Here is a 14145-nt window from a genome sequence, read left to right as displayed (position 1 = left end):
AGCCAATCGTTGTAAACCGCGCTGCTGAAGCGATGAGAAAAGGCATTCTTTGTTAGCGCGGTGGAATCGTCCTTCTCTCTGATTGGCTGGCTTTGAGCTCGAGTCGCCTGTAATTCGTCGAAATCTGATGCGTTGATTTTTTTTCCCCCTCCTCGCCCTCCTTTCTGCTGCAGCTGAACATGGCCACGGTTGGACAAGTGAGTGAATTTTAACATTGAACTCAAACTCCTGCAGATTTAAGGCTGATATTCAGTTGCCTTTCTCTGTTTGAAGAGGCAGTATTATATGCTTATAGGGCATTGTTTATAATCGTCTGAACTTGAAAGTATGTGCGCTGTGTCTCTCTCTCTCTCTGTGTGTGTGTGTGTGTGTGTGTGTGTGTTAACTGCACGAGTTGGTGTGTTAGTTTCACCACAGATGCACACACAGATTCATGTGCGGAACCGACCCATTTTAAAGCTAGCGCGTCTTATGTAACAAGTGAACGAAAAAAAACCACTCACCTTAATTAACTCTACTTAGAGGGAAATGAACGTTGGCTGGACCTGTTGTACATTAACATCCACTTCTCAAACTTAACTCTTAATTACGCGCAGGCTTCTGTAAGAGGTCTTTTTCATATTTACGATATTTAATTACGAGCAGGATTTTGAGTACAGTTTTTTTTTTTCTTTTTTTATTTAAACAGACGTAAGAAATCCTGGCAGTATGCATTTTCCTGTTTGAAACTGTCTCTGGGACCCTGCAGTTAGATAGTGGATATAACATGGCACTTATTTTCATGCACTACACATTTTCTAGCATATAAACAACTACAGACTGAAATGCTATGGACGTTATACACCTGACTTTCACTAGAGGGAATATTTAGAATGTGATACATTTCTATACGTACCCTTAGCATATATTTCTGTCATGTACATATCTCATTTGTAATTTAACTGTAGGTCATCAAGTGCAAGGCTGCAGTTGCCTGGGAGGCTGGCCAGCCCCTATCATTGGAGGAGGTGGAGGTAGCACCACCCAAAGCCCATGAAGTTCGGATTAAGGTAAAACTGCATAAGCAGTCTCTGCCATTTTCAGCAGCTGTTGCCTAAATGTAGCTATGGTCTGAAGAAGTGGTACTCAGTCCATGTCCTGGTGTCCTGCATGTTGTAGGTTTCTCTGCACTCCATCACACCAACTTAAGCTTCAGAAGGGGTTGTTAATTAGATCATTAGATGCATCAGGTTTGTTGAGAGCAGGGGAATTTCTGGTGCTGGCCCACTAGAGTCTGGATTGAGAAACACTGGACTAAAGCTTGAAGGTCGGTGGTTGGATCCTTTGGTCTCAGAGTAATGGTGGCAGAAAAGAGGAATGAAATGCCCTTTCTCCTCCTTCAATATTCAGGGTTTAATTGCCCTTGAGCAAGGAAAAAAAACACTGTCCACTGCCTGGCCACTAGTGCCGGCTGCTCCCCGCAATGTTTGTGTTTTCATTGCCATGTATTGGGTTAAATGTGGAGTTTTAATATTAATGGACTTCTGTGCAATGACAGTTATAGCAGGTTTTACTTCTAAATTTGCAGATTCATGAGTAACATACTTCTCGGCCAGTTAGAATCATCTCTGAATACTACCTACTCCATCAAACCAAGGACAAACACTGAACTCCTTGCAGCTCGCAGCCCCTTGCTGGCAGTAAATCAGTTGGAATATTGATCATCAGAGGTTGTGAAAAAGTGTTAGAAATATGTAATGCCTAAGTTCATTTTAATGCTTTCCTGATCATTGGACGGTTGGTGTTGTATGTAAGTCCTAAAGCTAAAACTATAGGATGTAATTCACTGAAAAAAATCACTAACAGCTCAGTGCACACACTTGACACACACATTAAGCATTACATGAAAACACTGTGAAATAATTGTTTGATTTTCAGGTCCATGCTACAGGAGTGTGTCACACTGATGCTTACACTCTGAGTGGGAGTGATCCTGAGGGGCTGTTTCCTGTCATCCTGGGACATGAGGGGGCAGGAACGGTGGAGAGTGTAGGAGAGGGAGTCACCAAGTTCAAACCAGGTTTGATGCAAAAATTTAGTCCATGATTAGTGTTGACAAGGGGTCTGGGAGCTTGGCAAAATGTGTCAGTGTTTGCAGATGACACTTCTTAGCAGTGACTCCACATAAAATGTGTTGTTACACTAATGTAGGATAAAATGAAGGATTTTTTTTATTTAGTTATCATTTTTGTAAAGGGAGATTGGATACCTGGAGTTTGAAAATGGTTATAAATTGTGACCTTTGTTCTTCTGTTCAGGAGACACGGTTATTCCCCTGTACGTACCTCAGTGTGGGGAATGCAAGTTCTGTAAAAATCCTAAAACTAACCTTTGTCAGAAAATCAGGTAATAAAATGTATTGTTTTACATTATTACTTTATTGACAGTTTGAGAGATTTCCATAGCAGATAAGTCCAATGGACCCATGTTAACGTTTTCTTTCTCGTCTCAGAGTTACTCAAGGCCAGGGTCTCATGCCTGATAAGACCTCCAGGTTCACCTGTAAGGGAAAGACAGTCTTCCACTTTATGGGCACTAGCACCTTCTCTGAGTATACCGTGGTGGCTGAGATCTCTCTGGCTAAAGTGGACGAGAAAGCTCCCCTGGACAAAGTGTGTCTGCTGGGCTGTGGTATCTCCACCGGATACGGGGCTGCTCTCAACACCGCCAAGGTTTGCCTTTTTCACTACTATTATATTTCTAATTCAAAGCAAATAATATAAATCCATGAATAGGTCAGCACGGTGGTGCAGCAGGTATTTTGGCTGTCGCACAGCTCCAAGGACCTGGAGGTTGTGGGTTCAAATCCCACTTCGGGTGACTGACTGTGAGGAGTTTTGTGTGTTCTCCCCGTGTCCACGTGGGTTTCCTCCAGGTGCTCTGGTTTCCTCCCAAAAAAAACACACATTGGTAGGTGGTGACTTAAGTGTACGCAGGTGTAAGTGTGTGGTGCCCTGTGAAGGACTGATTCCAGGTAGACTCCGGACCCACAGTGACCCTGAACTGGATAAGCAGTTACAGATAATGAATGAAATCAATGAATATAATGATGTTTACTCTTACTTTTCTGCAGGTTGAACCAGGCTCCATCTGTGCTGTGTTTGGTTTGGGAGCTGTAGGTCTGGCAGCTATTATGGGTTGCAAGACCGCTGGTGCCAGCAGAATCATTGGCATCGATATCAACCCGGATAAATTTGAGATGGCCAAGAAGTTTGGAGCCACTGAGTTTGTGAATCCTAAAGACCACAGCAAACCCATTCAGGAGGTACTGGTGGACATGACGGATGGCGGAGTGGACTACTCCTTTGAGTGCATTGGCAATGTTGGCATTATGGTAAGTGGGTGAAAGTAAAACAAAATAATATTTGCTGTTGCAATCTGTCATGGCCAGGGTCATTATTACTAAGAATTTACTTATTGTATTGCACTTATCAGTATTGATAATGCATTTGATTTGCCTTTGTTACGCCATTGTTGAGAGATGTGATTGTTGGCTTGTTTTGTAGCGAGCTGCTCTGGAGGCTTGCCATAAGGGCTGGGGGACAAGTGTGATCATTGGTGTGGCTGGAGCAGGACAGGAGATCTCAACACGTCCGTTCCAGCTGGTTACTGGACGCACTTGGAAAGGCACAGCTTTTGGAGGCCAGTATCCCTTTTGTTGGGTGCAGTTTGTTTTCTCATTCCTATATCCATATTGATATGGGGTCTTTGTTTAATCCTTTGTCACAGGGCATCAAGGGGGGAAAAAAACAGTAGGCGTTCATGCACAGTGGCCCTTATTCATCACAGTTGTGTACAGTCAAATTTGATTATAAAATGAGCATACATTTCACCAAGCATTCTTTATTTTCATCTTTTTCATATTTGGTTTATCTCTATGACCAAAATTGTGTGGTACCAGTGAACGAATATTAAAGTCTAATAGTTTAACAACATAACTTAGATTTGATTTGCAGGGAAATAATCAAAAGGTTACTCAAGTGTAATGGTAATAAAAAGTATAAAAAACACATGAGTAGTAATGGTGCTGCATGGTCTCCAACTAAAATGTGACAATGTTCCTTGAAATCAATGGAGGGAAAAAAGTGAAACAAACCTGTTTATTATTATTATTTATTTTTTCATCACTGCATATCTGTAGGCTGGAAGAGTGTCGAGAGTGTCCCCAAACTAGTGGATGACTACATGAACAAGAAGCTGATGGTGGATGAATTTGTAACTCACACAATGCCTTTTGCTCAGATCAACGAATCCTTTGACCTGATGCATGCTGGAAAGAGGTTTGAGTCCCCCTTATTTTCCTGTATTTTCCCCTCTACTGTGTTTACATGTTGTAATGAATTCCTGTTTATCTCCCACAGCATCAGAGCCGTCCTGACCTTCTAAAGTCCAGCTTGAAAATCCTGAAGCCTTAACTCACACTGTTGTTGAGCAATCGCATTAATGTTTAGTGTTTAATCTTCGGGCACTTACACGTTGAGCACTTAACTTTTTGATTACATTTGTGTGGAAGAGTCAATAAAATTGATTCAGAGACAAAATTGCATTGTCTTTTTTTCTGTTTTACATTGTTTAAAAATGTTTTGGTGCATAGCTGGAACAGGTACAGTTATACTGCTGGGTTTCCAGTAGTGTCTTTTAAATATGGCATTTATGCGTACATATTTTTTGAATTTCTGCATCAGATTGAACCCCGGTTATTAAATGAATATACTAAGAGAAAAGTAATTGTAGTTATTTTTGTTGCAAGACTTTTCATTGTGATACCTTGGTGTGATTATAAAATGACAATATCTGCAGAGAAAAAAGGAACATCCTTCAAAACCATGTCTGCATATGACATCGATTCTAAGAGGTACCATACTACCAAGTATCTCTTTTCAGAGACCCCTTTTAATTAAGTTATGATGAGAAATGTAATTATTTTTGCTAACTCCTCTATGATTGACACACACACACACACACACACCATTCAAATATGTTGTTTGTGATTTAGCAATATAGATAAGCCAGGTTCAGATTTCTTTCCAGTGAAACAGGACCCTACCAAGTGTAGTGAACCTGCTTAAGTGTTAAGAATTTTTACAGGCAAAGTTGACAATTAATTTGAAACAAAAATGTTTACCTTACAACTCTGCTATGAATAGAGTCAAACTGTTCTTACAACAAAGTTTTGGACAGTGCACACAATATGTGACATCTGAATTTCTATAGAAAGGTGTATTTTGATATTTCAAAACCAGAATCAAAAGTGACATACAGGAATAATAAATAACAAAATGATCTATGACATACAAGCTGATATATTTTACTAGGCACAAACTGTATAAAATGTCCATAAAAAATACTTATTTGCTTAGTGCCAAGTGTTGTCTAGATGGCTGTCCAGGAATGAAATTGTTCTCTAATGTGATGGAGCAATTTATGATACATTTGGGCAGATCTGGAGTGGAGCAGTAATCCAATATCGCTATAATGTGGCAGAATCAAATCCAACATATACCAACATCTACTCAGTAGAGAAGAAAGATGAGTTGCAGAACTAGGTCCAGTAGCCTAAACCACACAAAACCATTTAACCCTCACAGCAATGATATAGTAATGTAGGCTAAATCTTTCCTAGAAGAGAAGAGTTATTTGCAACACATTCCATATCAATGACTTTATTTACAAGGTAGAGAAATGCTTAGAACTATTGCTTTTCTTTTAGGGGTACTTTCATCCTCCTCTTCATCTTCATCATCCCCCTCCCATTTAGAAGATGGCGACTGCTGAGCCGGTGAGTGGCTGATTTCGGAGTTAAACACATGCATTTGATTAACATATCTAGCAGTATTTTCTTCGTTTAAACAGAATTTACAAAGAAGGTACGCGCTGTGTTTTACAAACACTGTCCTCGGGCTTCATGTAACCCTGCTGTAATAATAAACAGACTGGGCTGTTCTCGGGGCTAGAACTGCTAGGACCGCTAGCACCTAATAAGCATTTATCTTCGATATTGCTGCTGTTTTAAAGTCAACTAAATGTAGTTATTCCTGTTTTACATTACTCAATACGGTAGTTTTAACTTACCTTAGCAAGCTAACTGTCTACTTTAGCTGTTTAGGGTAAACTTGTTAGCTAACGTTGTCAAAAGTTAGCTCAGAGTAGGCAACTGTTTCAGAGTTCGTTATAGCTAGTTACAGTGTTTATTTTTACTGATTTGTCAGTTCAAAAGTGGACAGTTAGGCGGTTTTCTGATGTATAAATGCATCTAATGTAGTGTCAACACAGACACGGTGTTTCAGTTCATGTTAAAGGTGCATATTTGACCTCAGCCCATTTTCTCAGTAACTACTGGCTAATATTCTTTACATTTCCAAACAACGTCGTTGTGCTTTAAAGGACTTTGGGCAGATTGCATGGTTTTGAACCTGATATCCATGAGAAATATTAATGTCACGGGCTCTTCATAAACTGTCTGTTCAAACACTCCAAATCCATTTAATCAATTATGGCCATGTACGTTCACACTGTTTTTCTGACTGTAGTCCATCTGTTGCTTTGTCTGCGTTGTTAGCCCCGTTCACCATGTTCCTGAATGGAGGGGACCACCACAGATCAGCTATGATTTGATGGTGTATCATTTTCAGAGTTGCACTGATATAGTAATATTTACCTTGTTGGTTCACATTGTAGAAAAGTCAAAGGCACTAATTCAACATTTACTGCACAATTTGTGTTATGCCTCCTCTAGTCATTCCTAAGTGGCCACATGATCCACTACTCAAATAATACCTCCCATTTGGCAGAACGGGTAAGAGTATGCAGAGCAACAAATGTAACCATTTGAAACTGTCAAAATAGTGTTCACCTATAAAGGTAAAGGAGATGATAAAATGGACAATGGGGTTAGTATATTTAGTGTTTTTGTTTGTTTGTTTGTTTGTTTGTTTTGTTTTATTTTTTTCTCTAAGATTGTCTCTAGTGCCAAGTGTCTTATCTTTTGTAGGATATAAACCCAAATATACAGAATTCTGAAGAAGAGAAAAATGCTGCCTCTGGGCAAGCAATTGTGAGTCCTGAAGATTACATTAAACATCCACTACAGAACAGGTAAAAAAAAAAAAAACACACACACACACATAACTATGACCAGGCAGTGTCTTACACCATCTGTGGGAATGTTTTTGTGTGTGTGTGGTTCAGATGGGCTCTTTGGTTTTTTAAAAATGACAAAAGCAAAACCTGGCAAGCCAACCTGCGGCTCGTCTCCAAGTTTGACACAGTTGAAGACTTTTGGGCGTGAGTTACAGCTCTGTTCTCTGTTCATTGTTTTGGCAGCTTCTAATGTTTGAATGTGTTGTTTAAATAGTTGCTTAGGGAAATACAAAACATGTTAATATTTAAACAGAAATGGCATTCTTATCACTAAAAATTCACAACACTTTTGATCATTAACCATTGCATTCAGTATGGAATAGGCTATCGATGTGGACATAATTTAATTCTAGTGTAATGTTTATTTCTGTCTTACTTTTGCCTCATAATACACTCAAACCTGTGCCCTTAAGTAATGCAAATGTTTTGATCCTGTGTTCCTAGGCTTTACAATCACATTCAGTTATCAAGTAACTTGATGTCTGGATGTGACTACTCTCTCTTCAAAGTAAGCACCAGACTGACATTACATTCTTTATACTGTCATTCATTGTTTCATTGTAGAAGGGGCATTATTATCCTTAGTTCTGAAGTTTGTACAGCCACACTGATACAGAGAGGTGTCTGTGTGTCTCTGTCTCTGTCTTTGTTTGTGTGTGTGTGTGTGTGTGAGAGAGAGAGAGAGGGAGAGAAAGAGAAAGAGAAGTATGTGACCCCATGTTGATCTGTGCTGTTTTTTGTGTCAGGATGGTATTGAACCCATGTGGGAAGATGAGAGGAATAAGAAAGGAGGCCGCTGGCTCATCACTCTTTCCAAACAGCAACGAAGAGCTGACCTAGACAGCTTCTGGCTCGAGACGGTATCTTTTCAACAACAAGGCTGGAAACTTCCAGCCTCCTTATGATTCAGATTCAGTTCCAGTTTATTTGGAAGTTATACAAAAAAAAATATAAATAATAATAATTTATTATTTTTAATTTAATTTGATTACAGTTCCTTGGGAAATAATTGTGTTTTGGTGGTTGGTTACAATGTTGTTAAGATAGTCTGATTTCAGATCATTCTTAAAAAAGCAGGTAGTGTCACAGTCACACAGCTCCAGGGGCCTGGAGTTTGTGGGTTCTTGTCCTGCTCCGGGTGACTGTCTGTAAGGAGTTTGGTGTGTTCTTCCTGTGTCTGCGTGGGTTTCCTCCGGGTGCTCCGGTTTCCTCCCACAGTCCAAAAACACGTTGGTAAAAAGTGTCTGAGTGTTAGAGTGAATGTGTGAGTGTGTGTTGCCCTGTGAATTCCTGCCTTGCGCCCAGTGAATCCAAGTAGGCTCTGGACCCACCGTGACCCTGAACTGGATAAGCGGTTACAGATAATGAATGAATGAATGTATATATGCTCACATTCCAAGTATATTTTAAGTTGAAATATGAGGAGATAGATGTTTTGTTTGCTGATGGAGCAGGTTTATTTTTCAGCTTCTGTGCCTTGTGGGTGAGGCGTTTGATGACCACAGCGATGACGTCTGTGGCGCAGTTGTTAACATTCGGACGAAAGGAGACAAAATAGCAATATGGACGACAGATTATGAAAACAAAGATGCAATCATCCACATCGGGTAATTGAGTGCTGCTGTTTGTGTAGAGATTTTGCAGTGTTCTAGTATAATTACTACTTGGATTGTACTGGAAAGGCAACCTGGTGACATATGCACTTAAACACACCGTAGAGTAAGACCCACTAGCTATACCTGCCTCTGATATGTGTGATTACTTAACCAGGCAGGGCAGATGAATAATTACCAGTAATATTATGTTTTAACTCACCTTCCCACCACCATTTATCACTGCGAGAGAATGCTGAGCTCTGCTCAGAGACCCTCTCATTACATATGTTTTATCTAGAAATACATCTGCAGCACAGAAATTCTGCTACTAATAGTAAGCCTGAATATCCAAGTATATATCAGGAGGTACCTGTTGATAAAACTATGGATTCTTTCTTCTGGTTGTGAGTGTATGTGAAAATCCCTGGAGTAGAGCTGAAGTCAGTACGAGCAGAACACACATATGCTCATCAGTAACCATCAATGTGTCTTTGTTGCTGCCAAGCTGCAGATATTTGCTGATCTTATTGTTGCCTTTGCCCAGACAAGTGTATAAGGCCAGGTTAGGCCTGCCGCCTCAAGTCATCCTTGGGTACCAGTCACATGTAGACACAGCTACAAAAAGTGGCTCCACCACCAAGAACAAGTTTGTGGTCTGAGGACCGACCCAGTTTGCGGTACGTTGCTTTCTTCTCCTTTTTCATACCTCCTTTTGCTGTGGTCTAGTGAACAAGTCCATAACATATTTCTCATTTTACTGCTATCAGTACATGGCATTTATTGTTTGCAAATTTATTGTTTTCTTGTTGAAACAGTATGTGCCCATGGTACAAGTTCACACACTTCAGTCTTTCACGTGAAAGGACCCATATTTTCTAAATAGAGCCCCAAAGCATGAGAATTACCCATGACAAGTCTTAATAAAGTATTCTCAAATCAACTATCAGCACTAGTTATTTTTCTATAAATATTTTGTGTTACACAAATAATGCATTCTGCCATAATTAAAGTTAATCTTATTGCTGTTTACTTAAGTACAGTCAATTGTGGCTGAAATCCTATATTTTGCATTTGGAATAAATTATGCGATTTTTGTTTATGTTTATTACAGCAGCTGCAAAAACAATCCTGTCTGCAGAGTTACACCTTTTTGAGGCTGAGCAAGAGTTGAATAACAGGGAGAGCGCGCACCACTGATAGGAAACAAATATAGTCCTTTTTCTGGATTTTTACAGGATGTTGTGGAAAATTCCCCCATTCATTTGTTGGTGCGTCGTAATCAGAAATGCTTTACAAGTGTCTTATATTTGTACAGTGTAAAAATGCTGAAACGTATTAACATGTATTTTTCTGTACTGTTAATTTGTTTATTATATAGGGATCATTGTTTTATTTTTGTTTGTTTACTACATTTTTTTATATTGGAAACTACATGCTGTGGAATGTTACAACTTTAATCTAATTTATTTGATTATTTTCCTCTTTATATTATAGTTCATTCATTTCTTTTCAGGCCCATTTTTGATAGTGTTTTCACTGCGTAAGATTTGAAAATTTCTGTGTGTCTGGTGCATATTTGGGGAAAAAAAAGGGTTTTGGGCTTCTTTGGTGCTTAATTTGAAGCCCTGGTTATATATAAAAAGCAGAATATATATATATATAGGAATAAGCATTGTATGAAAAATGATTGTAAGTAAATTTATACATTGCCTTGTCTAGCTGTGATTATCTCTGTGCTGTTATTATTATATAATTTGTCAGACTGAGCAACACAACTGAGCCTGAGCAGACAACAAACAGAGAATCAACTACAGCCACCACAAGCTATAAATAATGTGTAACCCTAGATGAGAGTTCGACCAACTTATCAGAATGTAATTACGATGCTGAAATGTAAACAAAGGCATTCAGAAGAAACTTCATCATTCACATTAGTGGTGATGGGCACCAGATGTCTGAATATTTATATTCCTTCATAAGCTGCTTTTCTATATCTCTGGACACTGTCTCTAGATGAGTCTTAGTAGTCAACGCTACAATCCAGATCAGCTCAAATGTTGAGTCATTTTTCAGAGTTCAGTTCATAGTGAAACAACAATGTTCCTCCGAGACTAAGGTGCTATAAAGAATGACTCACCTACACAAGACTAAAAACAACACATCAAATATAATAACAATGGAGGAGAGAGACTGTAATTTTGACCGTTCACTGTGGGAGTAATGTAGTGTAACCATGATGCACTAATTTGGCAGTAGATGATAAAGCAGTTGTCAGTCCAAACAACCTGGTCCTTCAGTTTCTTATTCGTCCAACAGATGGCAGCATTTTTTGATTTTGGAACCGGAAACGGTAGCACACTAAAATATGAGCGGAGAGTTTTGAAACTATTATACATCTATTAAAGTTCCAACGTATTAAATTACTCAGGTAATTTAGATTAATTTACATACGCATTTACAGCATGATTTTATTATTAAATTATAAGCATGCTGCTGAGTTCAGTCTCTTCAACATAAGGCTATTTTCTATTAAGATATTACCATGCATAATGTGACCATTCAGCATTCTATATGTATATAAAAAATGATTGTTGCATTCTTAAAAATATTCACAAATTCTAGAAAAAGAAATTAGCAAATACCCTTGCATTTAAAATCAGACTTGGGCTCTATGAGAAGTGAGAAAATTAAATATGGTCATAAGATCATCTCCTCCATTTTGTCTTTATAGGTTCAAGCTTTACTTGCAGAGAGAATCAGACCATAACAAAGCTTTGATGGAGACAACAGCTAAACGACCCCTCCACCCCCAAAATTGGCTAGTTCTGTGCCTGTGTAACGGCCATATGGTCATCACTGTCCATTGTAATGTGTTTTCATTTCACCCAGTTGCATGCTTCAAAGGTAATGACTTTTGAACTGAGCTTTGTGTGAAGCTTTATAATCAGTCACAAAAGTGGAATTATAGGATAGTTCCAGAGAAATGTATTGCATTATATAATGCCCTGCTATTTAAACTAAACATTAAAGCTGTCTGTGGAGAATTTTTTATTAAAATAATTAGTTTTTAATGGAGGTGATCATGCCAAAGACCTTTTATTTGTAGCAGTTTTTTAATGAATCAATGTAATCTAGGTGACGCATCAAATTGATTATTTATCCTTGAAATATTATAACAAAGTGGCACTGCAAAATAACCGCTGTCACCCAAAATAGAGAACAAACCATAAGGGCCTTTGGGGTCTTTGGAATAAAGCCTAATAAAAAGAAAGATAGATTGAAAGCAGAAAAGTTATCCCATCAGGTGGTATCTGCATAGGAATAGTCATTGGGAGAACTTGGATCCCTCAGAGTAACCATAAACAAAATTAGTAGGTGACAGTGGAATCACATTTTGATTTTCCGAAGGTGGAGAAAAGTGTGACTTCCGGAAAAGTCCTCAAATGTTTGAAGACAGAAAAAGCTTCCCACTAGAACACAATTCAGTCAGGAGAGAATTAGTGAGTCAGGTGCTGATGTTGGATGATTATGGATCATAAACAAAGTTTTGGATGGCTCTGTCACTCCAGAGTGCACAGATACAGGGAGCTATCTATTTCTCAGGGGTTGATGCGAATTATACTTATTAATTGGGTGTCTACAAACTTTTCAACCTGCAGCATATTAGCAAAATGAAAGATTGCGTTAGAGCCCAGACATCTGCAGTCAGTATCACGATATGAGGGAGAAATGTTTCTACTGGCAGTGGAGGTTTCCTTTTAATGGCAGGGATGTACAGCACATGCTTTGGTTGTTAATGCTGAATATACACCATATGGCATCATTATGGAAATCTCCCAAGGCAGCGAGTCAGGGCAATGAGTTCTTCGTGCTCTTGTGGCGTTTCGTCATGGTTCCTCTTAGTGTTTGTTCCTCGTGCTCACCAAAGAACGTGAGAACATGTTTATACCATGACATTTTGGAAATTTATCTGCATTGTTAGGACCACAGGTTGGTTCCCACATGGTAAATTGTCATTATTATTTTAAACGAACACTATGTATTATAGGGTGGCACGGTGGCGCAGCAGGTAGTGTCAAAGTCACGCAGCTCCAGGGACCTGGAGGTTGTTGGTTCGAGTCCTGCTCCAGGTGACTGTCTGTGAGGCATTGGTGTGTTCTCCCTGTGTCCACGTGGGTTTCCTCTGGGTGACTGTCTGTGAGGAGTGTGGTGTGTTCTTCCTGTGTCCGTGTGGGTTTCCTCCGGGTAACTGTCTGTGAGGAGTGTAGTGTGTTCTTCCTGTGTCTGCATGGGTTTCCTCTGGGTGACTGTCTGTGAGGAGTGTGGTGTGTTCTCCCTGTGTCCGGTTTCCTCCGGGTGACTGTCTGTGAGGAGTGTGGTGTCTTCTCCCTGTGTCTGCGTGGGTTTCCTCCGGGTGACTGTCTGTGAGGAGTGTGGTGTGTGTCCGTGTGGGTTTCCTCCGGGTGACTGTCTATGAGGAGTGTGGTGTGTTCTCCCTGTGTCCGTGTGGGTTTCCTCCGGGTGACTGTCTATGAGGAGTGTGGTGTGTTCTCCCTGTGTCCGTGTGGGTTTCCTCCGGGTGACTGTCTGTGAGGAGTGTGGTGTGTTCTTCCTGTATCTGTGTGAGTTTCCTCCAGGTGACTGTCTGTGAGGAGTGTGGTGTCTTCTCCCTGTGTCTGCGTGGGTTTCCTCCGGGTGACTGTCTGTGAGGAGTGTGGTGTGTGTCCGTGTGAGTTTCCTCCGGGTGACTGTCTATGAGGAGTGTGGTGTGTTCTCCCTGTGTCCGTGTGGGTTTCCTCCGGGTGACTGTCTATGAGGAGTGTGGTGTGTTCTCCCTGTGTCCGTGTGGGTTTCCTCCGGGTGACTGTCTATGAGGAGTGTGGTGTGTTCTCGCTGTGTCTGCGTGGGTTTCCTCCTGTGTCCTCCCACAGTCCAAAAACACACATTGGTAGGTGGATTGGTGACTCAAAAGTGTCCATAGGTGTGAGTGTGTATGTGTTTGTGTTGCCCTGTGAAGGACTGGCGCCCCCTCCATTGGGCTTTGTGCCCAATGATTCCAGGGAGGCTCTGGACCCACCGCGACCCTGAACTGGATAAGCGCTTACAGATAATGAATGAATGACTATATAATATTTTTGCCTTAAAATTACAGCTTCATTATCATTACGATGTACCACTGACCTGTAATATGGAGAACAGAGCTTCTGTCCTAGCTACACTGAGCACGGCACTACTGAAACTGCACTATGTAACTTTTGGAGGACGGAAAGAAACCATGAATAAAAAAGTGTTCTTAGAGTTCTTTCAAGCTGAGGAACTGTGTTAAGTTTATGTTAAACTTAGGGTTAGGGTCTTACTGTAAGGGTGAATG

The 14145-nt window shown here is 40.1% G+C and overlaps 2 protein-coding genes across 3 annotated transcripts; both read left to right on the top strand.

Moving 5' to 3' along the window:
* The first annotated feature begins 141 nt into the window (after positions 1-141).
* On the top strand, positions 142-4575 carry adh5 (alcohol dehydrogenase 5). Its single transcript, XM_066648775.1, has 9 exons — positions 142-197; positions 948-1049; positions 1918-2059; positions 2298-2385; positions 2492-2711; positions 3113-3373; positions 3546-3681; positions 4181-4319; positions 4401-4575. Exons 1-9 carry the CDS (start codon positions 180-182, stop codon positions 4423-4425), a joined length of 1131 nt encoding a protein of 376 aa, XP_066504872.1. The 5' UTR covers positions 142-179; the 3' UTR covers positions 4426-4575.
* Positions 4576-5703: 1128 nt separating this feature from the next.
* Positions 5704-11177, top strand: eif4ea (eukaryotic translation initiation factor 4ea). Of its 2 annotated transcripts, none has more exons than XM_066648777.1 (8): positions 5704-5818; positions 7031-7134; positions 7228-7323; positions 7624-7687; positions 7926-8039; positions 8647-8786; positions 9319-9451; positions 9889-11177. In XM_066648777.1, exons 1-7 carry the CDS (start codon positions 5801-5803, stop codon positions 9431-9433), a joined length of 651 nt encoding a protein of 216 aa, XP_066504874.1. In that variant the 5' UTR covers positions 5704-5800; the 3' UTR covers positions 9434-9451; positions 9889-11177. The 2 variants fall into 2 exon arrangements, with proteins under 2 accessions (XP_066504874.1, XP_066504873.1); XM_066648776.1 differs by having other exon boundaries at positions 9886-11173.
* Positions 11178-14145: the final 2968 nt, after the last annotated feature.

This window comes from Hoplias malabaricus, chromosome 17, assembly GCF_029633855.1.
Source record: "Hoplias malabaricus isolate fHopMal1 chromosome 17, fHopMal1.hap1, whole genome shotgun sequence".
Lineage (NCBI taxonomy): Eukaryota > Metazoa > Chordata > Actinopteri > Characiformes > Erythrinidae > Hoplias > Hoplias malabaricus.
The sequence above is the reverse complement of the archived record's forward strand: the minus strand, read 5'-3'. Positions and strand labels throughout refer to the sequence as shown.

Excerpts from the sequence above, each read along its gene's own strand:
- eif4ea (XM_066648777.1), top strand. Across the intron at positions 7,688-7,925 it reads GTGACTACTCTCTCTTCAAA|GATGGTATTGAACCCATGTG; the intron begins GTAAGCACCAGA and ends TTTTTGTGTCAG. Across the intron at positions 8,040-8,646 it reads ACAGCTTCTGGCTCGAGACG|CTTCTGTGCCTTGTGGGTGA; the intron begins GTATCTTTTCAA and ends TTTATTTTTCAG.
- adh5 (XM_066648775.1), top strand. Across the intron at positions 2,386-2,491 it reads AACCTTTGTCAGAAAATCAG|AGTTACTCAAGGCCAGGGTC; the intron begins GTAATAAAATGT and ends TTCTCGTCTCAG. Across the intron at positions 3,682-4,180 it reads GAAAGGCACAGCTTTTGGAG|GCTGGAAGAGTGTCGAGAGT; the intron begins GCCAGTATCCCT and ends GCATATCTGTAG.